Source organism: Salvelinus namaycush, chromosome 5 (assembly GCF_016432855.1).
Source record: "Salvelinus namaycush isolate Seneca chromosome 5, SaNama_1.0, whole genome shotgun sequence".
Classification (NCBI taxonomy): domain Eukaryota; kingdom Metazoa; phylum Chordata; class Actinopteri; order Salmoniformes; family Salmonidae; genus Salvelinus; species Salvelinus namaycush.
In genome coordinates, this window is record NC_052311.1 from 67,761,740 (window position 1) to 67,788,940 (window position 27,201).

The 27,201-nt window shown below is 44.2% G+C and overlaps 1 protein-coding gene and 1 long non-coding RNA gene across 3 annotated transcripts in view; one reads left to right on the top strand and one right to left on the bottom strand.

The window, feature by feature from the left end:
- LOC120048807 (tuftelin-like) overlaps window positions 1–16,370 on the bottom strand; it is a 27,786-nt gene extending 11,416 nt beyond the window's left edge. Inside the window, exons 1-5 of one of the 2 annotated variants that reach the window (XM_038995042.1) lie at window positions 15,917–16,370; window positions 3,191–3,268; window positions 1,689–1,784; window positions 1,504–1,590; window positions 1,277–1,339 (exon numbers count right to left, since the gene is read on the bottom strand). In XM_038995042.1, coding sequence (XP_038850970.1) covers window positions 1,277–1,339; window positions 1,504–1,590; window positions 1,689–1,784; window positions 3,191–3,268; window positions 15,917–15,979 — 387 coding nt within the window. In that variant the 5' untranslated portion in view covers window positions 15,980–16,370. Of the gene's footprint in view, window positions 1–1,276; window positions 1,340–1,503; window positions 1,591–1,673; window positions 1,785–3,190; window positions 3,269–15,916 lie in introns of both variants that reach the window. The other variant, XM_038995041.1, reaches the window with a different exon arrangement.
- A 4,997-nt stretch (window positions 16,371–21,367) lies between these two features.
- On the top strand, window positions 21,368–23,597 carry LOC120048810. Its single transcript, XR_005477043.1, has 2 exons — window positions 21,368–21,642; window positions 23,335–23,597. It is a non-coding gene; the product is annotated as an uncharacterized LOC120048810 (long non-coding RNA).
- Window positions 23,598–27,201: the final 3,604 nt, after the last annotated feature.

The following is a 27,201-nucleotide window of genomic DNA, read 5'->3' on the forward strand; positions in this document are numbered from 1 at the left end:
ACAACACGTGTACACATAAACATTATAAATGTGTTCCATAACAACACGTGTACACATAAACATTATAAATGTGTTCCATAACATCACGTGTTCACATAAACATTATAAATGTGTTCCATAACAACACGTGTTCACAAACATTATAAATGTGTTCCATAACAACACGTGTTCACATAAACATTATAAATGTGTTCCATAACAACACGTGTTCACATAAACATTATAAATGTGTTCCATAACTACACGTGTTCACATAAACATTATAAATGTGTTCCATAACAACACGTGTTCACATAAACATTATAAATGTGTTCCATAACAACACGTGTACACATAAACATTATAAATGTGTTCCATAACTACACGTGTTCACATAAACATTATAAATGTGTTCCATAACATCACGTGTTCACATAAACATTATAAATGTGTTCCATAACATCACCTGTACACATAAACATTATAAATGTGTTCCATAACAACACGTGTTCACATAAACATTATAAATGTGTTCCATAACAACACGTGTTCACAAACATTATAAATGTGTTCCATAACTACACGTGTTCACAAACATTATAAATGTGTTCCATAACAACACGTGTACACATACACATTATAAATGTGTTCCATAACAACACGTGTTCACATAAACATTATAAATGTGTTCCATAACAACACGTGTTCACATAAACATTATAAATGTGTTCCATAACAACACGTGTTCACATAAACATTATAAATGTGTTCCATAACATCACCTGTACACATAAACATTATAAATGTGTTCCATAACAACACGTGTTCACATAAACATTATAAATGTGTTCCATAACAACACGTGTTCACATAAACATTATAAATGTGTTCCATAACTACACGTGTTCACATAAACATTATAAATGTGTTCCATAACATCACGTGTACACATACACATTATAAATGTGTTCCATAACAACACGTGTTCACATAAACATTAGAAATGTGTTCCATAACAACACGTGTTCACATAAACATTATAAATGTGTTCCATAACTACACGTGTTCACATAAACATTATAAATGTGTTCCATAACATCACGTGTACACATAAACATTATAAATGTGTTCCATAACATCACGTGTACACATAAACATTATAAATGTGTTCCATAACAACACGTGTTCACATAAACATTATAAATGTGTTCCATAACTACACGTGTTCACATAAACATTATAAATGTGTTCCATAACATCACGTGTACACATAAACATTATAAATGTGTGCACACACCTTGTGTTGTCCTTTGTTCTTGGTTGCCATCTGTTCCCTCAGGGTCTTCAGACAGTATCTCACCTGAGCAAAACACACACACACACACACACACACACACACACACACACACACACACACACACACACACACACACACACACACACACACACACACACACACACACACGTGTTACTGACAGACTCACACACAGAGACAGAAAGTGAAAGAGCGAGAATGTGTCTTACCTCCTGTATCTGGGAGACTTCATCTGACAACATCTTGAGGCTCTGCTGGTGTCTCTGCTGCTCCTGTCTACGATCCTCCAGATACACCTGCAACACAGACGTATTACACACAAATTACACATTACACACCCTGGTAACACACATCCTCTCAAACATTAAGCCCCACCCACCTTGATGACCTCAACCTTTTCAGCCTTCTCCTCAGAGGATTTGATTGGTTCAGGCTTCAGAACAGGCCTATCACTGGTTGGCTGCACCAGAGCAAAAGCTCGTCCGATTGGCTGAAAAATCAGGGAGGGAGAGGAGTTTGTGATACATGGAATAGTGTGAAAATATTTCCAATTCTCCAGCATGTGTGAACATGAAGTGATTCTGAGTGTGGTGACATGAATGTGTGAGAGGAGTTATGTGCTATAAACTAGATTAGGAAGAACACTCAGTGACGGACCAACAGGATATGACATCAAGATGTCATTCAGTCCCATATACAGTAGTAGATATGATATTCAGAGTAACACTGAGAATGTCTGACACAAACTGACCGTCAGAAAATGTACTAAGTAGAATGAACCAGGTTAGAAACTAATGGTGGTTCTCTAAAACAGAAGGGGAGTTGAAGGATGTATACAGCATTATAACACACATCTGTCATTTAGGTCCACCGCTTCAAGAACAAACTCTGGAAACTATTTATCTGTATACACAGGATTCCTGTGTTTGTGTGTGTGTGTGTGTGTGTGTGTGTGTGTGTGTGTGTGTGTGTGTGAGCAGTGTTCCTGTGTGTGTGTGTGTGTGTGTGTGTGTGTGTGTGTGTGTGTGTGTGTGTGTGTGTGTGTGTGTGTGTGTGTGTGTGTGTGTGAGAGCAGTGTTCCTGTGTGTGTGTATAAAGCCCCCATAATCAGTAGACGTTACATTTAGCCCTGATTGCTATGGTGATCACCACCATTCCATAAACTCTGAACTTCTGTGGGACTGGTCAAAGAAAGAAAGAAAGAAGAGGGTTAGAGAGCGCGAGGGAGAAATAGAAAGCAAGAGAGAGAGATACACTGTATAAGTTTAGTAAGCTTGGCAGTGGTCTGTCTCTCCTCTCCAACACTGCTGTCTTAAGAACAGTCTTAAGAACAGTTTTAAGAACAGTTTTAAGAACAGTTTTAAGAACAGTCTTATGAACAGTTTTAAGAAAAGTTTCAAGAACAGTTGCATAAGACTCTGTGATGGAAACCGGATGGCAGCCATGACATTGTATGACCTGTTTGTGAGTCTGTGTGTGAACTAGCACCCTGTGTGTGTGTGTGTGTGTGTGTGTGTGTGTGTGTGTGTGTGTGTTACTCTTTTCTGATTCAACACACTATCAAAGTGTGTTAGGGACAGTGACCCCAGCCATCCCCTGGTCCACTAAAACACACTAAAACCCTCAGCGAGTTCAGAAGGGCTTAACACTATGTGTGTATATTCATTTACAGTAACAGTGAAGGTTCAGAATTCTGTTCTGCCATGGACTTTTATCCACATAGTACACATAGGGATACAATTCCATCCATCCAGGGACGGAGTTCCATGACTTCCTTCCTGTCCCCTCTGTTATAATTGTAGTAGTCGGCTAATGCAGACAGAATTCTAGGTGTGTGTTGAGGGTCTAGGTCTGGTTTAGAGGTTAGGGTTCTAGGTCATGGTTCTAGGTTCTTACCTTGCTCCTGGGTTGTTCTTTGATCCTCCCGGCCTGGTTCTGCTGGTGGAGAGTCAGCCTCAGTCTCCTGCACCCATCCTGACGAACGAGACGAAGAAAAGATGAAATGAGAAGCAGTTACAAAGAGCCCGTTATGGGATGAAGAGAGAGAGGGATGGGGGGAACTACTGGAAATGGAGGAGGGAAAAAGAGGGAGGAGAAACTGAGTAATACTGTATAGGACAGAGAGGGAAGGTGGGAGGGAGAGAGAGACTGACTGGAGGCCAGTACCCAGTAAACTAGTGTGTAGGGAACCAGTGGTTAGAGAGAGAGAAAAAGAAAGAGAACAGAAGCATAAAGTTGCTCAGAGACAGAATGTTCCATTTGAATGGCGTTCCAACTTGGAAAACCCAGAACTAGAGATCGATGCCAGCACCAATAGGAATCTCCATTAGAAATCTGGGAGACAGTGGGCAGAAAAACTGTACTGAAGTGGGATGGAACATTTCCATGGTAACCAAGTCTCCCAGTAACCATAATCTAAATCTGGCTCCAAAACAATGCAACTCAGGAAGAGTGGGCCAGGGTGAAAACACACACACACACACACACACACACACACACACACACACACACACACACACACACACACACACACACACACACACACACACACACACACACACACACACACACACACACACACACACACACAGTAATATACAGAAACCTAAACTCTCTTCTCACACACATAAAACTGTTCCATGAGTCACTATGAGGGCAGGTTGTTAGTCTCGCTGGACAGGGAACCCCCATATTACCAGCTGAGAGGGATATGTGTGTGGTAGTGTGTGTGGTTGTGTGTCTCGCTGGACAGGGAACCCCCATATTACCAGCTGAGAGGGATATGTGTGTGGTAGTGTGTGTGGTTGTGTGTCTCGCTGGACAGGGAACCCCCATATTACCAGCTGAGAGGGATATGTGTGTGGTAGTGTGTGTGGTTGTGTGTCTCGCTGGACAGGGAACCCCCATATTACCAGCTGAGAGGGATATGTGTGTGGTAGTGTGTGTGGTTGTGTGTCTGCATGAGGCTGAGGGAGCAGGGTTATAGAGATGATAAACCATACTAACTGGAAACCAACACATCATGTTCTCTTTACTCTCCTCTGTGTACATTTCTGTGTCCTGAAGTCTAAACTCAAGTTAACTCTGAGACAAGACAGACACAGCAAATACTGTGGAGTTGTAAAGTGTTTGAACCCACGGAAACACACTGTGTGGTTAGCTACTGTTCCGCTGCATATTGACTGTGTTGTTTTGACCCATCCAGTCAGGCCAGTCAGGAGAGTTAGAGTATGTGAGGTATGTTGACGTTCTCTGTAGCTCTCTACCCTGCCAGCATTGTGTTGGCGCACCAGAGTAGTGCATCACAAAGCCTCCTTTCATCAGCGGCCATTTTAAAACCATTACCCAGAAACCACCCATTAAATGTCTCATTCCTCACTACTGACTCACACTGACAGCCATCACAATGACCTAATGACACTTTGGCCATAAACTCCTCCGGACAGATATAAGTAGCACTTCATTTTACTACAAGTAGTATTCACCTGGTAATTACTCAGGAAGTATGTGTTAAGAATGGGTAGGTGATTTTCAGTATACTTACATGAAAGAATTCAACACTTAACCAAATGGTATGTAGTAGTGCTTGTTTCAGTCAGTGAGGTAGCCATGGGCAGCGCCAGCGGGCATACCTGGCACATACAGTACACAGTACCTACCAGGCCCGTGTGTCTCGGTAGAAATGAGGTAATAACAGGTATGTGTGTTGCGTAACGATGATGATTGTGTTAGAGAGAAGTGGTGTATGACAGACAGACACGGGTACCACTGATTACCTGTTAGGACAGGACACACACTCAACAAATACACATGCAGGAAAAGGAGAGGGGATGGAGAGAGGGAGCAGGGGAAGAGAGGGAAGATAGTGTCAAAAAGGGAGAGGGTGAACCTAAATTCTATCAGACTGCCAACTGAACGCAAACAACCCTCCCACCATCTATCTCTCAATTCTATCTACTGACTGACTATCTACTGACAGTAGGACTAATCCAGCAATATAAAGACAGACAGAAAAAAATTATGAGGGAGACAAAGACCAGCAGAGAGAGAGAGAGAAGCGAGAGACAGCGAGATAGAGATTGAAATTGAATTGAGAGAGAGATTGAAATTGAATTGAGAGAGAGAGAGACAGAAAGAGAGACAGGGAGAGAGAGAAAGAGTAGAGAGAAAAAAAGAGAGAATGTTCTGTTAGAGGAACAGTAATGTGTCCCTAGAGACAGGTCCCCTGGCCTCTCATATAGAAACCATCATCGCCAAACCCACTGGCTCCAGGTCATTTATAAGTCTTTGCTAGGTAAAGCCCTGCCTTATCTCAGCTCACTGGTCACCATAGCAGCACCCACCCGTAGCACACGCTCCAGCAGGTATATTTCACTGGTCACCCCCAAAGCTAATTCCTCCTTTGGCCACCTTTCCTTCCAGTTCTCTGCTGCCAATGACTGGAACGAATTGGAGACCCATATCTCCCTCACTAACTTTAAGCACCAGCTGTCAGAGCAGCTCACAGATCACTGCACCTGTACATAGCCCATCTGTAAATAGGCCACCCAACTACCTCATCCCCATACGGTTATTTATTTTTTTGCTCCTTTGCACCCCAGTATCTCTACTTGCACATTCATCTTCTGCACATCTATCACTCCAGTGTTTAATTGCTAAATTGTAATTATTTCATCACAATGGCCTATTTATTGCCTTACCTCCCTTATCCTACCTCATTTTCACACACTGTATGTAGACTTTTTTTTCTCTATTGTTATTGACTGTATGTTTGTTTATTCCATGTGTAACTCTGTGTTGTTGTTTGTGTCGCACTGCTTTGCTTTATCTTGGCCAGGTCGCAGTTGTAAATGAGAACTTGTTCTCAACTGGCCTACCTGGTTAAATAAAGGTGAAATAAATCAAATAAAATAGAGAAGAAGACAAAGGTTCACCTAATCCACCACCAAACAGACACACCTTGGCCTACTACACTATCACAAACCACCAGGATCGGGTAATGGCAGCCATCCACATGGAAAACAGACTATGGCAACACAGACCCAGTCTACCGCCCAGAGACCCAGTCTACCGCCCAGAGACCCAGTCTACCGCCCAGAGATCCAGTCTACCGCCCACAGACCCAGTCTACCGCCCACAGACCCAGTCTACCGCCCAGAGCCCCAGTCTACCGCCCAGAGCCCCAGTCTACCGCCCAGAGCCCCAGTCTACCGCCCAGAGACCCAGTCTACCGCCGATAGACCCAGTCTACCGCCCAGAAATCCAGTCTACCGCCCAGAGACCCAGTCTACCACCCAGAGACCCAGTCTACCGCCCAGAGACCCAGTCTACCGCCCAGAGACCCAGTCTACCGCCGATAGACCCAGTCTACCGCCCAGAGATCCAGTCTACCGCCCAGAGACCCAGTCTACCGCCCAGAGACCCAGTCTACCGCCCATAGACCCAGTCTACCGCCCAGAGATCCAGTCTACCGCCCAGAGACCCAGTCTACCGCCCATAGACCCAGTCTACCGCCCAGAGATCCAGTCTACCGCCCAGAGACCCAGTCTACCGCCCAGAGATCCAGTCTACCGCCCAGAGACCCAGTCTACCGCCCAGAGACCCAGTCTACCGCCCAGAGATCCAGTCTACCGCCCAGAGACCCAGTCTACCGCCCAGAGACCCAGTCTACCGCCCAGAGACCCAGTCTAGTAAAACCAGACTCAGCATGGTCTACAGCCACAAGGGATCATAGGACATTGACAATGCTATTGTTTCTGACTGTGGCATCAGGAGAGAGGGAGAGACAGATAGAGAGTAGAGAAAGAGAGAGTAGAGAGACAGAGAGAGAGTAGAGAGAGGGAGAGACAGATAGAGAGTAGAGAAAGAGAGAGAAGAGAGACAGAGATAGAGTAGAGAGAGAGTAGAGAGAGGGAGAGACAGAGAGAGTAGAGAGAGGGAGAGACAGAGAGAGTAGAGAGACAGAATAGAGAGTAGAGAGAGAGAGTAGAGACACAGAGATAGAGTAGAGAGAGAGAGTAGTGAGAGTAGAGAGACAGAGAGAGTAGAGAGAGAGAAGAGAGAGAGTAGAGAGAGTAGAGAGACAGAGATAGAGTAGAGAGAGAGTAGAGAGAGGGAGAGACAGAGAGAGAGTAGAGAGAGAGAGAGTAGAGAGAGGGAGAGAGAGTAGAGAGAGAGAGAGTAGAGAGAGGGAGAGAGAGTAGAGAGAGAGTAGAGAGAGACAGAGAGAGAGTAGAGAGAGAGTAGAGAGAGAGAGAGAGAGTAGAGAGAGGGAGTAGAGAGTAGAGAGAGAGAGTAGAGAGAGTAGAGAGACAGAGAGAGAGTAGAGAGACAGAGAGAGAGTAGAGAGACAGAGAGAGAGTAGAGAGAGAGTAGAGAGAGGGAGAGACAGAGAGAGAGTAGAGAGAGAGAGAGACAGAGATAGAGTAGAGAGAGAGAGAGACAGGCAAAGCAGAACAGAGGAATAGAGGGAGAGCTGTGTGATAGAGGCTGAATGACTCTTTCCACCCCTACACTGGAAACAGCAGACTACCTGCTAAAACCAGTTGATAGGAGAGTGGAATAGAGACCCATATAAACAACATCAACACAGACAAATGTCAGTAAGAGCTCAGCGTTCAGTACTGTCCCTCCTCTGTCATAAACGGAACCTGAGAGCGCTGTATACAGAGGTAGTGGAGCAGGTATCAGTACCACATCACCTAGCACCTACGGTCCAGTCAGTACCACATCACCTAGCACCTACGTTCCAGTCAGTACCACATCACCTAGCACCTACGTTCCAGTCAGTACCACATCACCTAGCACCTACGTTCCAGTCAGTACCACATCACCTAGCACCTACGTTCCAGTCAGTACCACATCACCTAGCACCTACGTTCCAGTCAGTACCACATCACCTAGCACCTACGTTCCAGTCAGTACCACATCACCTAGCACCTACGTTCCAGTCAGTACCACATCACCTAGCACCTACGTTCCAGTCAGTACCACATCACCTAGCACCTACGTTCCAGTCAGTACCACATCACCTAGCACCTACGTTCCAGTCAGTACCACATCACCTAGCACCTACGTTCCAGTCAGTACCACATCACCTAGCACCTACGTTCCAGTCAGTACCACATCACCTAGCACCTACGTTCCAGTCGTTACCACATCACCTAGCACCTATGTTCCAGTCGGTACCACATCACCTAGCACCTACGTTCCAGTCAGTACCACATCACCTAGCACCTATGGGAGAAAACCCTCTTCCTCTGTACTGCATTCCATAGGAGAGAATGAACCATCCATAACCAATCTGTGTGTGCATGCGTCTGTGTCTGTGTGTGTGTGTGTGTCTGTGTGTGTGCTTCTGTGTGAGTGTGTCTGTGTGTGTTAAACCGTATAAATCTGCCTCCAGTTAACCTCCGGAGTGGTCTGATTCCCATACCTGAGTTCAGGTGTGATGTGTGCAGTGAGGGGTGAGGAATGAGGAACGAGGGGTCAGGTAGAGTGAGAGACACATCAGAAAACGAGTGAGCAGAGAACAAACATTCTCTCAGACATTCCTATACAATCACTGGTGCAGTGTTACAGTCAGAAGGGAATACAACAGCCTCCCGGGTGGCGCAGTGGTCTAAGGCACTGCATCGCAGTGCTAGCTGCTGGCTTCCGGGTTGGAGGCGCGCTGTGTTAAGAAGCAGTGCGGCTTGGTTGGGTTGTGTTTCGGAGGACGCATGGCTTTCGACCTTCGTCTCTCCCGAGCCCGTACGGGAGTTGTAGCGATGAGACAAGATAGTAATTACTAACAATTGGATACCACGAAAATTGGAGAGAAAAGGGGATAAAAAAATAAATAATAATAATTTAAAAAAAGAAGGGAATACAACAGATGGCCTAGAGTAAACGCTAGGACAAAAGGGATTACAGTTGAAGAGAAGCTGTAAGACCTGCACACGGGTAAATAAGACATGCACACGGGTAAATAAGACCTGCACACGGGTAAATAAGACCTGCACACGGGTAAATAAGACATGCACACGGGGAAATAAGACGTGCACACGGGGAAATAAGACCTGCACACGGGTAAATAAGACCTGCACACGGGTAAATAAGACCTGCACATGGGGAAATAAGACGTGCACACGGGGAAATAAGACGTGCACACGGGGAAATAAGACCTGCACACGGGTAAATAAGACCTGCACACGGGTAAATAAGACGTGCACACGGGTAAATAAGACGTGCACACGGGTAAATAAGACCTGCACACGGGTAAATAAGACCTGCACACGGGTAAATAAGACATGCACACGGGTAAATAAGACCTGCACACGGGTAAATAAGACCTGCACACGGGTAAATAAGACGTGTACACGGGGAAATAAGACGTGCACACGGGGAAATAAGACCTGCACACGGGTAAATAAGACCTGCACACGGGTAAATAAGACATGCACACGGGTAAATAAGACCTGCACACGGGTAAATAAGACCTGCACACGGGTAAATAAGACCTGCACACGGGTAAATAAGACATGCACACGGGTAAATAAGACCTGCACACGGGTAAATAAGACCTGCACACGGGTAAATAAAGAGTGTTATGAGCATTGTCTGTTCTTTCCTCTGGGGGTACTAGGTGATAAATCTATACAAATGATGACAGAGTTATGGTCTCCTGTGGAATGAGTTCTAGACATGTACCTATTCACCTTTACTGAGGGAGTAGTACTTTCTACCCTAGCAACATACATACTTAGCAACAAGACCTGCATGAGTTACTGCTTCCTATAGTGTGGAAATGGAATGAGGTTGTCTTGTTTAGTGTCTGAGTTACTGGTTCCTAGTGTGGAAATGGAATGAGGTTGTCTTGTTTAGTGTCTGAGTTACTGGTTCCTAGTGTGGAAATGGAATGAGGTTGTCTTGTTTAGTGTCTGAGTTACTGGTTCCTAGTGTGGAAATGGAATGAGATTGTCTTGTTTAGTGTCTGAGTTACTAGTTCCTAGTGTGGAAATGGAATGAGGTTGTCTTGTTTAGTGTCTGAGTTACTGGTTCCTAGTGTGGAAATGGAATGAGGTTGTCTTGTTTAGTGTCTGAGTTACTGGTTCCTAGTGTGGAAATGGAATGAGGTTGTCTTGTTTAGTGTCTGATTTACTGGTTCCTAGTGTGGAAATGGAATGAGATTGTCTTGTTTAGTGTCTGAGTTACTGGTTCCTAGTGTGGAAATGGAATGAGGTTGTCTTGTTTAGTGTCTGAGTTACTGGTTCCTAGTGTGGAAATGGAATGAGGTTGTCTTGTTTAGTGTCTGAGTTACTGGTTCCTAGTGTGGAAATGGAATGAGGTTGTCTTGTTTAGTGTCTGAGTTACTGGTTCCTAGTGTGGAAATGGAATGAGGTTGTCTTGTTTAGTGTCTGAGTTGATGCTGCGTCTACTAGTTCCTGGTGGTGGGAAGACTGTTTCTGGTTCCTCCTCATAGATGAGTCAGAAGGTCATGTCTTGCACAGTTCCAGACAGTGATGTCACATTCTCCATAGCGAGGTAATGGGGAGGGATGGCGGGGGGATGGGTGAGCTCAGTAAACATGAGGAATCAGGGTAGATCATGAGGCATTATTTAAAAAGTAGGAATGCTGACAAAAGCCTAGTGACGGAAAAGAAGAGAGTTATCAAAACTCTGGTGACTGGATGGATGTTATATTTAAGAATGAATGAGAGTGTGAATTAATAGATAGTCATGAGGAATGTACTGGCTGTTCTGTCAATGTTCTGCGTAATGTCAATACTCACTCTCACACAAACAGAGTGTTCCTTCTATCCAGGCATAGTTCAACTACAGCTGGAGGGCACACATACCTGCATACACACACAAACACACCCTTCACTGTTGCAACTTTGGGAACATTTATTTTCCTTATATTTCGCAGTCCTCCTCTTCTCATAACTTTTAGCCTAAATGGACTTTAAAAGGTATTTCACAAGGCTATAGCACAGAATCAGCACGTCCTCCTATATTTATTCCAAACTGCTGTATCTCCCTGGTCTTAATAACCATATTCCTCCTATATTTATTCCACACTGCTGTATCTCCCTGGTCTTAATAACCATATTCCTCCTATATTTAATCCATGCTGCTGTATCTCCTCCTATATTTAATCCATGCTGCTGTATCTCCCTGGTCTTAATAACCATATTCCTCCTATATTTAATCCATGCTGCTGTATCTCCTCCTATATTTAATCCATGCTGCTGTATCTCCCTGGTATTAATAACCATATTCCTCCTATATTTAATCCATGCTGCTGTATCTCCCTGGCCTTAATAACCATATTCCTCCTATATTTAATCCATGTTGCTGTATCTCCCTGGTTTTAATAACCATATTCCTCCTATATTTAATCCATGCTGCTGTATCTCCCTGGTCTTAATAACCATATTCCTCCTATATTTAATCCATGTTGCTGTATCTCCCTGGTCTTAATAACCATATTCCTCCTATATTTAATCCATGCTGCTGTATCTCCTCCTATATTTAATCCACGCTGCTGTATCTCCCTGGTCTTAATAACCATATTCCTCCTATATTTAATCCATGCTGCTGTATCTCCCTGGTCTTAATAACCATATTCCTCCTATATTTATTCCATGCTGCTGTATCTCCTCCTATATTTAATCCACGCTGCTGTATCTCCCTGGTCTTAATAACCATATTCCTCCTATATTTAATCCATGCTGCTGTATCTCCCTGGCCTTAATAACCATATTCCTCCTATATTTAATCCATGTTGCTGTATCTCCCTGGTCTTAATAACCATATTCCTCCTATATTTAATCCATGCTGCTGTATCTCCCTGGTCTTAATAACCATATTCCTCCTATATTTAATCCATGCTGCTGTATCTCCCTGGTCTTAATAACCATATTCCTCCTATATTTAATCCATGCTGCTGTATCTCCTCCTATATTTAATCCACGCTGCTGTATCTCCCTGGTCTTAATAACCATATTCCTCCTATATTTAATCCATGCTGCTGTATCTCCCTGGTCTTAATAACCATATTCCTCCTATATTTATTCCATGCTGCTGTATCTCCTCCTATATTTAATCCACGCTGCTGTATCTCCCTGGTCTTAATAACCATATTCCTCCTATATTTAATCCACGCTGCTGTATCTCCCTGGTCTTAATAACCATATTCCTCCTATATTTAATCCACGCTGCTGTATCTCCTCCTATATTTAATCCACGCTGCTGTATCTCCCTGGTCTTAATAACCATATTCCTCCTATATTTAATCCATGCTGCTGTATCTCCTCCTATATTTAATCCATGTTGCTGTATCTCCCTGGTCTTAATAACCATATTCCTCCTATATTTAATCCATGTTGCTGTATCTCCCTGGTCTTAATAACCATATTCCTCCTATATTTAATCCATGCTGCTGTATCTCCCTGGTCTTAATAACCATATTCCTCCTATATTTAATCCATGTTGCTGTATCTCCCTGGTCTTAATAACCATATTCCTCCTATATTTAATCCATGCTGCTGTATCTCCCTGGTCTTAATAACCATATTCCTCCTATATTTAATCCATGCTGCTGTATCTCCCTGGTCTTAATAACCATATTCCTCCTATATTTAATCCATGCTGCTGTATCTCCCTGGTCTTAATAACCATATTCCTCCTATATTTAATTCATGTTGCTGTATCTCCCTGGTCTTAATAACCATATTCCTCCTATATTTAATCCATGTTGCTGTATCTCCCTGGTCTTAATAACCATATTCCTCCTATATTTAATCCATGCTGCTGTATCTCCCTGGTATTAATAACCATATTCCTCCTATATTTAATCCATGTTGCTGTATCTCCCTGGTCTTAATAACCATATTCCTCCTATATTTAATCCATGTTGCTGTATCTCCCTGGTCTTAATAACCATATTCCTCCTATATTTAATCCATGTTGCTGTATCTCCCTGGTCTTAATAACCATATTCCTCCTATATTTAATCCATGCTGCTGTATCTCCCTGGTCTTAATAACCATATTCCTCCTATATTTAATCCATGCTGCTGTATCTCCTCCTATATTTAATCCACGCTGCTGTATCTCCTCCTATATTTAATCCATGCTGCTGTATCTCCCTGGTCTTAATAACCATATTCCTCCTATATTTAATCCATGCTGCTGTATCTCCTCCTATATTTAATCCATGCTGCTGTATCTCCCTGGTCTTAATAACCATATTCCTCCTATATTTAATCCACGCTGCTGTATCTCCTCCTATATTTAATCCATGCTGCTGTATCTCCCTGGTCTTAATAACCATATTCCTCCTATATTTAATCCATGCTGCTGTATCTCCCTGGTCTTAATAACCATATTCCTCCTATATTTAATCCATGCTGCTGTATCTCCTCCTATATTTAATCCATGTTGCTGTATCTCCCTGGTCTTAATAACCATATTCCTCCTATATTTAATCCATGTTGCTGTATCTCCCTGGTCTTAATAACCATATTCCTCCTATATTTAATCCATGCTGCTGTATCTCCTCCTATATTTAATCCATGCTGCTGTATCTCCCTGGTCTTAATAACCATATTCCTCCTATATTTAATCCACGCTGCTGTATCTCCTCCTATATTTAATCCATGCTGCTGTATCTCCCTGGTCTTAATAACCATATTCCTCCTATATTTAATCCATGCTGCTGTATCTCCCTGGTCTTAATAACCATATTCCTCCTATATTTAATCCATGCTGCTGTATCTCCTCCTATATTTAATCCATGTTGCTGTATTTCCCTGGCCTTAATAACCTTATTCCTCCTATATTTAATCCATGCTGCTGTATCTCCCTGGTCTTAATAACCATATTCCTCCTATATTTAATCCATGCTGCTGTATCTCCTCCTATATTTAATCCATGCTGCTGTATCTCCCTGGTCTTAATAACCATATCAGATACGATAAGTCAAGAATGTGGGTGTAGAATGTTTGTTGTTCCATTGTATCTGAAGGACAACGTTGTTTTAGGGGGTGATTCTAAATTGAGAGCTGCATTGTTCCCACACCCCTAGTTGTTTATGTTCAAATATAAAACAAGATAAACCCGACTAGCACGAACAAAGCATAGGTTATGTATCTAGCCGTGTGCTTCATCATTTGACTGTGTACCTTGACCTTATAATCCAGTTTTATAGCCCTATACAATGCTGCTATAGGTAAGTTAAGTTTTAAATTCTGATAGGCTGTTGCTCCTGGTAGAGGTTACCTACAGGCACATATCTAGGATCAGTGTACCATTCTTAAGTCCAAACCTTGACCAAAGGGGGTGAAAAGTTAAGGGCTAACATCATGCTAGTACTGATAGCTGTTGTATGGCTCTGCAGGAGACTATGTTTATCTGGTGAACGTGTCATGTTGTGGGCCAATGGTCAGGCCCCAGATAGACAAATGTCTCTGATGATGGTCTGTGTTCTAACAGGGTCAATGATTAACCTTCTCCAGCCAGACAGGAGATTAAGAGCTTCTATACCAGGGATAATGACTGGTGATGTAAACATCTAGGTGGAGCAGAGCTCAAAGGACCTTATAAGGGAACTCTAAGTTGTATAAGCCTGGTTCTCAGTCTGGATGTAGTGTGCCTGCCCTGCAACCAAAGGATCACTGGTTCAATGCCCCTCACAGATGTGTTCCACCCTAAATCACTACAATTATGGTACATGACAATGCCTAACGGGCATAGAGCAGGGGTGTCAAACATACGGCCTGGATCCCGCCCGTGATGTGGACCAATCCTGCCCGCTTCTGGTTTAAGGAAAAATAAAACATGTATTTTGGGGGGGGGGGGGGGGGGGGGGAACACAATATAGTTTAAAATGACTTAAAGCAAATAATGGACCTACATTCATACAGTTTATTGACTGTGGCCAGCTCACTAATAATCACAGAGGAAGGAGGAAGACCGAATGCACCCCCCTGGGACAAAATGAGTTTGACACCCCTGGCATAGAGAGAGGACACTGAGGAAGCTGTAGGGTAAGTAAGTTACTGTAGGGTAAGTAGACTAGTCTTCTGGCTGACCCTACTGTAAGCCCTACATGAAGATGCTCACTTGTGACAGCAGTCTGGTCCCTCTGGCCAGATCACAGATGTTATTTGGGCTAATATGGTGTGTGTGTGTGTGTGTTAATACTATAATTACCACAAAAAGCCCATTAACACCAGAGGAAGCTAGTAAGCCTGATAAGACCTCAGTCGGGAGGATCTAAGACCAATACTCTGAAGGAAATTCATCTCTTCTTGCTTATTCTTACGTTGGGACACAAAATGATACCACTAAAGTAAGGTATTGTGCTATCGGTTAAATTAAATATTGTAATTGATCTCAGATTATAATGTAAAACATATTTGCATATCCAACAGGTTGGCATGAATAAATGAAAAATATATATTTTAAAAAGTGGGAAAAATAAAGCAGCCACATAGTGATAACATAACATAACCTTTGACACACGTCAGTGGCGCCTCTCGATCTGCCTGCCTGCCTGCCTGCCAGACTGTCTAGCCATCCGCAACGCAGTGAGAAGGAAAGTAAAACATGTTCACTTAAATAGTTTTTGTCTTACCGCTGTTCTCTCATCAGCTCTGATGTCCTCAAATGTATACAGACTCCGCGTTACCCCGTTCATCTTCACACAGATAAGATAGATAAATAACTATATAGCTTAAATATGAAAGAGTTGTTCAACGTTGCTTATATTGTATTATTTTCTCTAAACAAACAGGGAAAACGGATTTTCGTCCTCTTGTCTCACTCTTGCCCTGGCAGACGGAAAATCACGGTTGATTTTAACAATAGTCGACGCTGCTCTTTACTACCGGTCGATAATGTATCACCAGGTAGTTCCCTCCATTCCCGCCCGCCCTCAGGAATGACCTCAGTGCACAGGCAGCAAAGACGTTGGATAACTGAAGATAGTTAACTCAGGACGTTAACTATCGAACAAAAAATGATCCGTTTTTGTCTACTTAAGGGGGTGGCTCTCCCATAGACACCAATACGAAAGCAGCTGGCTCTGGTATTCTTCTTAGTTCATTGACTTCCATGAAACAGAAAAAAATAGGGAGTGGGATGTCTCGCTGCCTCTTCTTTCTCTGTAGCCAGCTCGCTCTGTCTCCCGTCACGCCCCCGCGCTGCGCGCTACAACTGAAAAAGTCAGAGGAGCGCGGACTCCGCAGGTAAATAAATACCTGTCAGATAGCAAAAGAATAAAACTCAATCTCATTCCATCTGAAACTCAATCTCATTCCATCCCGATGACTTATTAGGAAAATTGTTAGGAAAATTAAGATTTTATTTCAGTTGAGTATTGCATTCAGGTTTGAGGGACACACATATAGTTGTTCCACAGACAAATAGGCTACTCATGACCACAAAAACAGGGAAACTGAACCAGACAAAGACAGACAGACACAGAGCGAGAGAGAGAGACAGAGAGATAGAGACACTGCTCCATCAGTGTGTCCACAGCAGCAGTAGCATGCAGGTCTCAGTGTTCTGATCCAGAGCTCAGGCTGCACACAGAACCCAAATTGGATCAATATGTATTAATGGGTGCGCTGAGCAAGAGTCTCCATCTTTTTTGTGTATGTGTGTGTGTGGGGGGGGGTTCAATGTCACAGGTATCCATCAAAACATTCCGATACACACACAGTAAATCAGTCTCTTAAACCCACCACGTTGTCAGGCATATGCCTGAGTGAGGACAGACCCAGACAGCTATGGTCTCAGTGAGTACAAACCCAGACAACTATGGTCTCAGAGTGAGTACAGACCCAGACAGCTAGGGTCTCAGTGAGTACAAACCCAGACAGCTATGGTCTCAGAGTGAGTACCACAGAGACGAGGCAGCACAGATCTGAACAGGAGTTTTAACAGTGAGACAGACTACCACTGAATATGTCACCCTGACTCACTGTTCTCCATACATCCCCCTGTTCCTACCCAGTAGTCCTATACAGTACTGAGTCAGAGATCTCTCATCCAGACTGTCATTCAGTCCAACAGGAGACCTGCTGCTCTCAACTATACATATGACATGATTTAGCAGAACACACTATGCATGCCATTTAACAGGGAGAAACTCAGTTCAACTTCAGTCAATTTAGAACAATAATTGACTAACCCAAATACTTGCCAATGAACTTAGAACAGTAGCATTGATGGGCAAGTTTCTGGCCACAGATAGGGGGAAATGACAGAGAAATAGAACAGGGTGAATAGGCAAATCTTTCTGTTCTTCTGGCAGGGTAGAATACATGCTGTGCTGAACACAGTGGGTTGACTGAGATAGGAAACAGAAGATATCCACTCCTCTGCTCCTCTCTTTCACACCTACAGTAACATTATCTGATCCCGACCACTCACACATGACAGCTAGTTTACACTTCTCCCAGATTATCTGGTTATATCTTTCAAAATCCATTCAAATGTAGTGGTGGAAATATTTTCATTATGTCACATGAGAATATAGAAATGTGAATATCTGTAGTGATCTAGCAGGTACTGTATATATCACTCCCCTATGGAGAATGTTACGGCACAACATAGCCCACTTACACAACACGAACACACCCTGGGGATGATTTCTATACAAATATTGTTTGGGAAACATTGCATTCCATAACCACAGGTGGGGACAGCCCAGTGTTCCACTGTACTGTCAATATTGACTGGTTTGCCATCAGGAAAAACTGGAATACTGGCAGGACATAGCGTACTGCACATACAGACTACTGGTATGGAAAATACTAGAGAACACAAACATATAAATTAATAATCAATTATTATTACAGAAAAAGTGTGGAAACATAAAACATGTATCACAGATAGAACTGGGATGTAGTATCTCAAAGTAAAGAGTTTGGGAAAGGAAATGTATTCCCAGTCACATGTAAAAACTAAACTTCCTTTCATAACGCTTGATATTCAGTCACACAAAAGATGAAGAACATCCGAGAAAACAACAAAACCATTCTTCACACAGAGAATGCCCTTGAGTCGTCTCACAATAACAGATAGTAATTATAGCTCATTCTTGTCCTTGAAGAATACTATGTGTACAGATATACAGGGAGTTCTTGTCTTATCAATAGCAAAGTAATTATAACAAAAAAAAAGATATTTTATTGTCACATATACCGGATAGGTGCAGTGAAATGTGTTGTTTTACAGGGTCAGCCATAGTAGTACAGCACCCTTGGAGCAAATAAGGGTTAAGTGCCTTGCTCAAGGGCACATTGACAACTTTTTCACCTTGTCGGCTCGAGTATTCTAACCCATAACCTTTCGGTTACTGGCCCAACGCTCTAACCTTTAGGTTATCTGCCACCCTACAAATCAATATGCTGTAGTGTCGTGGGATGATAGGCTATCTATGATTAAACAAGAACACAATACCCCTCCATACTGACCCTATTCAGATAACACTGATCATTAAAACCAACTGCACGGCAGTCTTTCCCACAACTCTAATGTAACAGGCTCTTTAAAACAAAGTTCGGCCAGCACAACACAGCTACGTTTGTATCACAGTAGTAGCGTACTCCTGTTCAGTCCTGATCGTTCTCACACAATCCAATCAGTCCTTTCTCAGTAGCTGTTGCTTCAGTAGTTGTTGGCAGTGATACACAGAACAGAAGACATCCATCAAACCAACTAACTTACAGTAAATCCCTGTTTTCATTGCAAAGCTAGCTGAACAGAAAACAGTGGGAGTCGGGTATCTGCCCAGAAACCACAAAAACTAAGTGTGGCAAGATTATTACAAAGCTAATTCCAACTGAATACTATGAAAGGTAAAGAGAGTTTGGCGTCTGCAGTAATGCTGCCTCTATCTGTGCTCTATTTGCTTTTCACGCCCGCATGGCCTTATCTGCCAATCAGAGACCTGTGATGTTCATGGAGTAAATGGAATGGTATCAAACACATGAAAACCATTTTATACCATTCCATGCTGGCCATTATTAGGAGTCATCCTCCCCTCAGCAGCCTCCACTGGTGAACATCATCAGGGTGTATGTATGCAACGTGTGTATGGGCCAGTGAGCATCAGTGCTTTAGCAGAGGTGAGTAAGCGATTAATTGTTAAAGGTTAATTGACCCATTTCACCTCTATAAAACACGTGGATGCCACACACACACGCACAAATCAAATTGTATTTGTCACATGCGCCGAATAAAACATTACCATGAATGAATTATGAATTATGAGTTATGAGTTACCATAACAACCTTACCATGAAATGCTTACTTACAAGCCCTTAACCAACAGTGCAGTTAAGAAAAATATTTACTGAATAAGCTAAAATAAATAGTCCGGGGGACCATATGATTAATTGTTCAGCAGTCTTATGGCTTGGGCGTAGAAGCTGTAAAAGAGCCTTTTGGACCACACACCTGATGGAAGGCCTAAATAACACACAGCTGAGAGTACAGGTTTTAGGGAGACAGACCCACAGTCCCAGTCCCTCCCTCCCCAGAGTATCAAACAGGATCAAAGCACCTCTCTGCCACAAGGGATAAAAGTTCAGACATTGATAGAGAAACACACAGGACTGTACAGTGGGTTCTATAAATACATCAACAGGACTGGATCTACACGCTCTACTTCCCCACATGAAAGGCTGTTTGTAACACACAACAATAAGGGTGGGGTGTGTGTGGTGGGGGGTAGAGGTATCTAAATAGAGAGGCAGTGAGGGGACTGGAGGTAGGTGGGGGGGGGGTAGAGGTATCTAAATAGAGAGGCAGTGAGGGGACTGGATGTAGGTGGGGGGTAGAGGTATCTAAATAGAGAGGCAGTGAGGGGACTGGAGGTAGGTGGGGGGGGGGGGGGGTAGAGGTATCTAAATAGAGAGGCAGTGAGGGGACTGGAGGTAGGTGGGGGGGGTAGAGGTATCAAAATAGAGAGGCAGTGAGGGGACTGGAGGTAGGGGGGGGTAGAGGTATCAAAATAGAGAGGCAGTGAGGGGACTGGAGGTAGGTGGGGGGTAGAGGTATCAAAATAGAGAGGCAGTGAGGGGACTAGAGGTAGGGGGGGGGGTAGAGGTATCAAAATAGAGAGGCAGTGAGGGGACTGGAGGTAGGTGGGGGGTAGAGGTATCAAAATAGAGAGGCAGTGAGGGGACTAGAGGTAGGGGGGGGGGGGGTAGAGGTATCAAAATAGAGAGGCAGTGAGGGGACTGGAGGTAGGTGGGGGGTAGAGGTATCAAAATAGAGAGGCAGTGAGGGGACTGGAGGTAGGTGGGGGGGTAGAGGTATCTAAATAGAGAGGCAGTGAGGGGACTGGAGGTAGGTGGGGGGGGGTAGAGGTATCTAAATAGAGAGGCAGTGAGGGGACTGGAGGTAGGTGGGGGGTAGAGGTATCAAAATAGAGAGGCAGTGAGGGGACTAGAGGTAGGGGGGGTAGAGGTATCAAAATAGAGAGGCAGTGAGGGGACTGGAGGTAGGTGGGGGGTAGAGGTATCAAAATAGAGAGGCAGTGAGGGGACTGGAGGTAGGTGGGGGGGTAGAGGTATCTAAATAGTGTTGTAACTTTAATGTGTTACAGAGTTAATGTTTAAGTTAATTCATTGAGCTGTATCTAAAGATATTTCTTTAGTTATTTACATATGTAATTGTATTGGTTAGTATTGAATTACGCTTTTGACTGCAAGTTCCAGAATGCCTTGCGACAGGATGTAGAGAGTGAACGCGCTAGTTAAGTGCAATTAACAGGTGATTGATGGTTCCTTTGCGCTAGCATCTTACTGGCATTGCTCTGTAGAATCTAAAGTTGTTAAATGTAACGTGATCAAGAATTATTACTAAAAGAAGCTTTCATATCAAATCCGACATCCCGAGTCATTACTTTGAAGATAGTTATTCTATAAATAGAGAGGCAGTGAGGGGACTGGAGGTAGGTGGGGGGGGGTAGAGGTATCTAAATAGAGAGGCAGTGAGGGGACTGGAGGTAGGTGGGGGGGGGGGGGGGGGGGTCATTCAGTATCCAACCATGCCATCATTCTATTAAATATGACAGAATTGACATAGCAAACACAGGTGAATGACAAAGATAACCATAGAGAGAGGAGGAATCACTGTTAAATGTAAGTTTTTTTTTTACAGGATGTTGAAGACAATGAGATTATAGACAGCCCACTAACAGAGACAGAGTAATGACCCATTGCAACAGAAGAGCCATAACAACAATGAAGGGCTTTACCAGTGTAGTAAGGTGGGGTACCTAGCTAAACATAGACGGTGACGTTTTGTTTGAAGGCTAGACTTCCAGAGAAGGATCAACTAAAGGTGTGTGGCCAGAAAGGAATTACTGTAATTAATCAACCGCCCATTAAGTACACTTTAGTAAGACACATCATTAACTAATGCTTTCTGTTTAAGCGGGCTGCTCTTCCACAGAAAGAGTTTTGGAATGATTTCAGGATGAGGAAGAAAAACAGAACAGTTCTAAGTAAGGAAGATTAAAGGAGGTACTGTACATATATGGTTTATGAAGTAAACTCAGCAAAAAAAGAAATGTCCTCTCACTGTCAACTGAGTTTATTTTCAGAAAACTTAACATGTGTGAATATTTGTATGAAGATAAGATTCAACAACTGATACATAAACTGAACAAGTTCCACAGACATGTGACTAACATAAATGGGATAATGTTTCCCTGAACAAAGGGGGGGGGGGGGTCAAAATCAAAAGTAACAGTCAGTATCTGGTGTGGCCACCAGCTGCATTAAGTACCAGGTTTGCCAGTTCTTGCTGTGAGATGTTACCCACTCTTCCTTCAAGGCACCTGCAAGTTCCCGGACATTTCTGGGGGGGAATGGCCCTAGCCCTCACCTTCCGATCCAACAGGACCCAGACATGCTCAATGGAATTGAGATCCGGGCTCTTTGCTGGCCATGGCAAAACACTGACATTCCTGTCTTGCAGGAAATCATGCACAGAACGAGCAGTATGGCTGGTGGCATCGTCATGCTGGAGGGTCATGTCAGGATGAGCCTTCAAGAAGGGTACCACATGAGGGAGGATGTCTTCCCTGTAACGCACAGCGTTGAGATTGCCTCCAATGACAACAAGCTCAGTCCGATGATGCGGTGACACACCGCCCCAGACCATGACGGCCCTCCAAGTCGATCCCGCTCAGGAGTACAGGCCTCGGTGTAACACTCATTCCTTCAACGATAAACGCGAATCCGACCATCACCCCTGATGAGACAAAACTGTGACTCGTCAGCGAAGAGCACTTTTTGCCAGTCCTGTCTGGTCCAGCGACGGTGGGTTTGAGCCCATATGCAATGTTGTTGCCGGTGATGTCTGGTGAAGACCTGCCTTACAACAGGCCTACTGCCCTCAGTCCAGCCTCTCTGTCTATTGCAGACAGTCTGAGCACTGATGGAGGGATTGTGCATTCCTGGTATAACTCGGGTAGCTGTTGTTGCCATCCTGTACCTGTCCCGCAAGTGTGATGTTCAGATGTACCGATCCTGGGCAGGTGTTGTTACACGTGGTCTGCCACTGCAAGGACTAACAGCTGTCTGTCCTGTCTCCCTGTAGCGCTGTCTTAAACATCTCACAGTACAGACATTGCAATTTATTGCCCTGGTCACATCTGCAGTCCTCATGCCTCCTTGCAACATGCCTAAGGTACGTTCACGCAGATGAGCAGGGACTCTGGGCATCTTTCTTTTGTTGTTTTTCAGAGTCAGTAGAAAGGCCTCTTTAGTGTCCTAAGTTTTCATAACTGTGACCTTAATTGCCTACCATCTGTAAGCTGTTAGTGTCTTAACGACCGTTCCACAGGTGCATGTTCATTCATTGTTTATGGTTCGATTGAACAAGCATGGGAAACAGTGTTTAAACCCTTTACAATGAAGATCTGTGAATTTTTTTGGATTTTTACGAATTATCTTTGAAAGACAGGGTCCTGAAAAAGGGCCATTTCTTTTTTTGCTGAGTTTATTACTAGGCCCATTTGCATTCCAGCTGAAGAGGACTCTCCTTCCAAAGAGAAATAACACAGAGTAACAGAATCCATTCCAGCTGAAGAGGACTCTCCTTCCAAAGAGAAATAACACAGAGTAACAGAATCCATTCCAGCTGAAGAGGACTCTCCTTCCAAAGAGAAATAACAGAGTAACAGAATCCATTCCAGCTGAAGAGGACTCTCCTTCCAAAGAGAAATAACAGAGTAACAGAATCCATTCCAGCTGAAGAGGACTCTCCTTCCAAAGAGAAATAACACAGAGTAACAGAATCCATTCCATTGAAGAGGACTCTCCTTCCAAAGAGAAATAACACAGAGTAACAGAATCCATTCCATTGAAGAGGACTCTCCTTCCAAAGAGAAATAACACAGAGTAACAGAATCCATTCCAGCTGAAGAGGACTCTCCTTCCAAAGAGAAATAACACAGAGTAACAGAATCCATTCCAGCTGAAGAGGACTCTCCTTCCAAAGAGAAATAACACAGAGAAACAGAATCCATTCCAGCTGAAGAGGACTCTCCTTCCAAAGAGAAATAACACAGAGAAACAGAATCCATTCCATTGAAGGCTGACAGTGGTGGGTTATTGGGTGTCGTTTCAACTTGTGCCAGAAAGACAATGAAACACATATTGGACTTCGATTGCCATGCAATATTTAATTAAATAGAAAACAGATTGGTATTGTGAAGTACAAATTCACAGCGTAAAATGACTAATCAGTAATCATGTACAACCTTCTGTACTCATAGTTACAACAAAGCCATACAGTATGGTAGTCTAGTGCGTCATATATACTAAACAGTAAGTATTGTATGTGTAGGGTATAAGAAACACTGGAGCACCATACTCTATACAAAATATTTCAAGCCAACTGAACAGTTGGAAGATATATGAACATTGCAGCAATTTCACTTACAATGGTAACTACTGTATCACTGAATGAAAATACAAGCTCAGATCTCCCCCAAAACCAATGAAATAGAAACAAATCACTTAGAAAATCTATCCAGAGTACACCGGAACAAGTACAACTGAAAATCATGCATTACAAAATCATTTAAACAACTTTTAAGGCAGAATGATTAAGATCTTCACAGGCTTCTCTGAGTATTAATTGTAAGGACTGCATAGAAGTTGTGCACAGATTCTACAAATACAATGTGTAAAGTGTGTCTGTGTGAAAAAATGGCGAGAGAGGATTGGTATCGGAGCAAACTCCATACATGCATCTGTAGTGGCAGGCAGTCAAGTAGTAGAACATACAGCAGAATAGGAATGAAACAGTCAGATATGGTTTCTAAAACAATGAAAAATAACTATGACATCACATTCAGCAGAATATTGTTGATTCATCAATTAGAAAAACTATCTACATTTGTTCATCATTCTCATATATCTGGCAGCATTTGGTCCAACCGTGTTTTAAAAACTACACTTGTATATCAGATATCCATTAAGGACTGGATAGAATAGTGGTTGCTGTGTATCAGGTCAGTGTGACAAGACACCAGTAGGATCAGATGAAACGGTGTTCACCCAGTGAAAGCAGACATTAACCAGCTACAGTGTTAAATAGTCACAGTACATGTTGGTGTGGTTGCTCCTATCACTATTCAGTCAGTGTAATCATGTGACCAAACTCCTTTTCACTAAGAGTAATAGAGTATTGAAGAGAACCATAATAATGACCGTATTAAACAGTACCACAGAGTATAGAAGAGAACCACAGCGTAATTCTGTGTATTAAAGAGTAATTACAGTATCATAGCATACCATAGAGTACCACAGAGTAATGATGATATTGAAGAGTGCAACAGTGTATTGCTGTTCAGTCCTGTAAGTCATTGTAAGTGATTGTAAGTGCTTGAGACAGTGAGTCATCCTGCCTGTTCTTCTCAGGGGTAGAACGTGTTAGTGTTTTGTTACTGTATTCATGTTTATTGTATTGTATTCTTCCTGGGCATCGGGGCATATTCACCCCCACAATCCTCCTCTTCAGTACCACTAGGAGTCTACTGTCCAGCGTAGTGAGTCATCCTCCTCATCCTCTCCTTCTCCCTGAACCTGTGATCCCTCTCTCTCTCTCTCTCCCCCTCCCTCGCTGAACCTGTGATCCCTCTCTCTCCCCCTCCCTCCCTCCCTCCCTGAACCTGTGATCCCTCTCTCCCTCTCCCCCTCCTTCTCTGAACCTGTGATCTCTCTCTCTCCCCTTCCCTCCCTGAACCTGTGATCCCTCTCTCTCTCTCTCCCCCTCCCTCCCTGAACCTGTGATCCCCCTCTCTCTCTCCCCCTCCCTGAACCTGTGATCCCTCTCTCTCTCTCCCCCTCCCTCCCTGAACCTGTGATCTCTCTCTCTCTCCCCTTCCCTCCCTGAACCTGTGATCCCTCTCTCCCTGAACCTGTGATCCCTCTCTCTCTCTCTCCCCCTCCCTCGCTGAACCTGTGATCCCTCTCTCCCCCTCCCTCCCTCCCTCCCTGAACCTGTGATCCCTCTCTCCCTCTCCCCCTCCTTCTCTGAACCTGTGATCTCTCTCTCTCCCCTTCCCTCCCTGAACCTGTGATCCCTCTCTCTCCCCCTCCCTGAACCTGTGATCCCTCTCTCTCCCCCTCCCTGAACCTGTGATCCCTCTCTCTCCCCCTCCCTGAACCTGTGATCCCTCTCTCTCCCCCTCCCTGAACCTGTGATCCCTCTCTCTCCCCCTCCCTGAACCTGTGATCCCTCTCTCTCCCCCTCCCTGAACCTGTGATCCCTCTCTCTCCCCCTCCCTGAACCTGTGATCCCTCTCTCTCCCCCTCCCTGAACCTGTGATCCCTCTCTCTCCCCCTCCCTGAACCTGTGATCCCTCTCTCCCCCTCCCTCCCTGAACCTGTGATCCCTCTCTCTCCCCCCCCCTGAACCTGTGATCCCTCTCTCTCTCTCCCCCTCCCTCCCTGAACCTGTGATCCCTCTCTCTCTCTCCCCCTCCCTCCCTGAACCTGTGATCCCTCTCTCTCTCTCTCCCCCTCCCTCCCTGAACCTGTGATCTCTCTCTCTCCCCTTCCCTCCCTGAACCTGTGATCTCTCTCTCTCTCCCCTTCCCTCCCTGAACCTGTGATCCCTCTCTCTCCCCCTCCCTGAACCTGTGATCCCTCTCTCTCCCCCTCCCTGAACCTGTGATCCCTCTCTCTCCCCCTCCCTGAACCTGTGATCCCTCTCTCTCTCTCCCCCTCCCTCCCTGAACCTGTGATCCCTCTCTCTCCCCCTCCCTGAACCTGTGATCCCTCTCTCTCTCTCCCCCTCCCCCCCTGAACCTGTGATCTCTCTCTCCCCCCTCCCTCCCTCCCTGAACCTGTGATCCCTCTCTCTCTCCCCCTCCCTCCCTGAACCTGTGATCCCTCTCTCTCTCCCCCTCCCTCCCTGAACCTGTGATCCCTCTCTCTCTCCTTTATACAGTGTTTTAATAGCAGGTCTATAGACCTGTCCCAGTGTACTGTACCTGTGTGTACAGTAGATGTCTATCTATAGTGCTTAAAATAACCCCCTCTCTCCCTCTACTACCCTCCCCCAACCCTGTAGTGCTTAAAATAACCCCCCCTCTCCCTCTACTACCCCCCCCAACCCTGTAGTGCTTAAAATAACCCCCCCTCTCCCTCTACTACCCTCCCCCAACCCTGTAGTGCTTAAAATACCCCCCCCTCTCCCTCTACTACCCTCCCCCAACCCTGTAGTGCTTAAAATAACCCCCCCTCTCCCTCTACTACCCTCCCCCAACCCTGTAGTGCTTAAAATAACCCCCCCCTCTCCCTCTACTACCCTCCCCCAACCCTGTAGTGATTAAAATAACCCCCTCTCTCCCTCTACTACCCTCCAACCCTGTAGTGATTA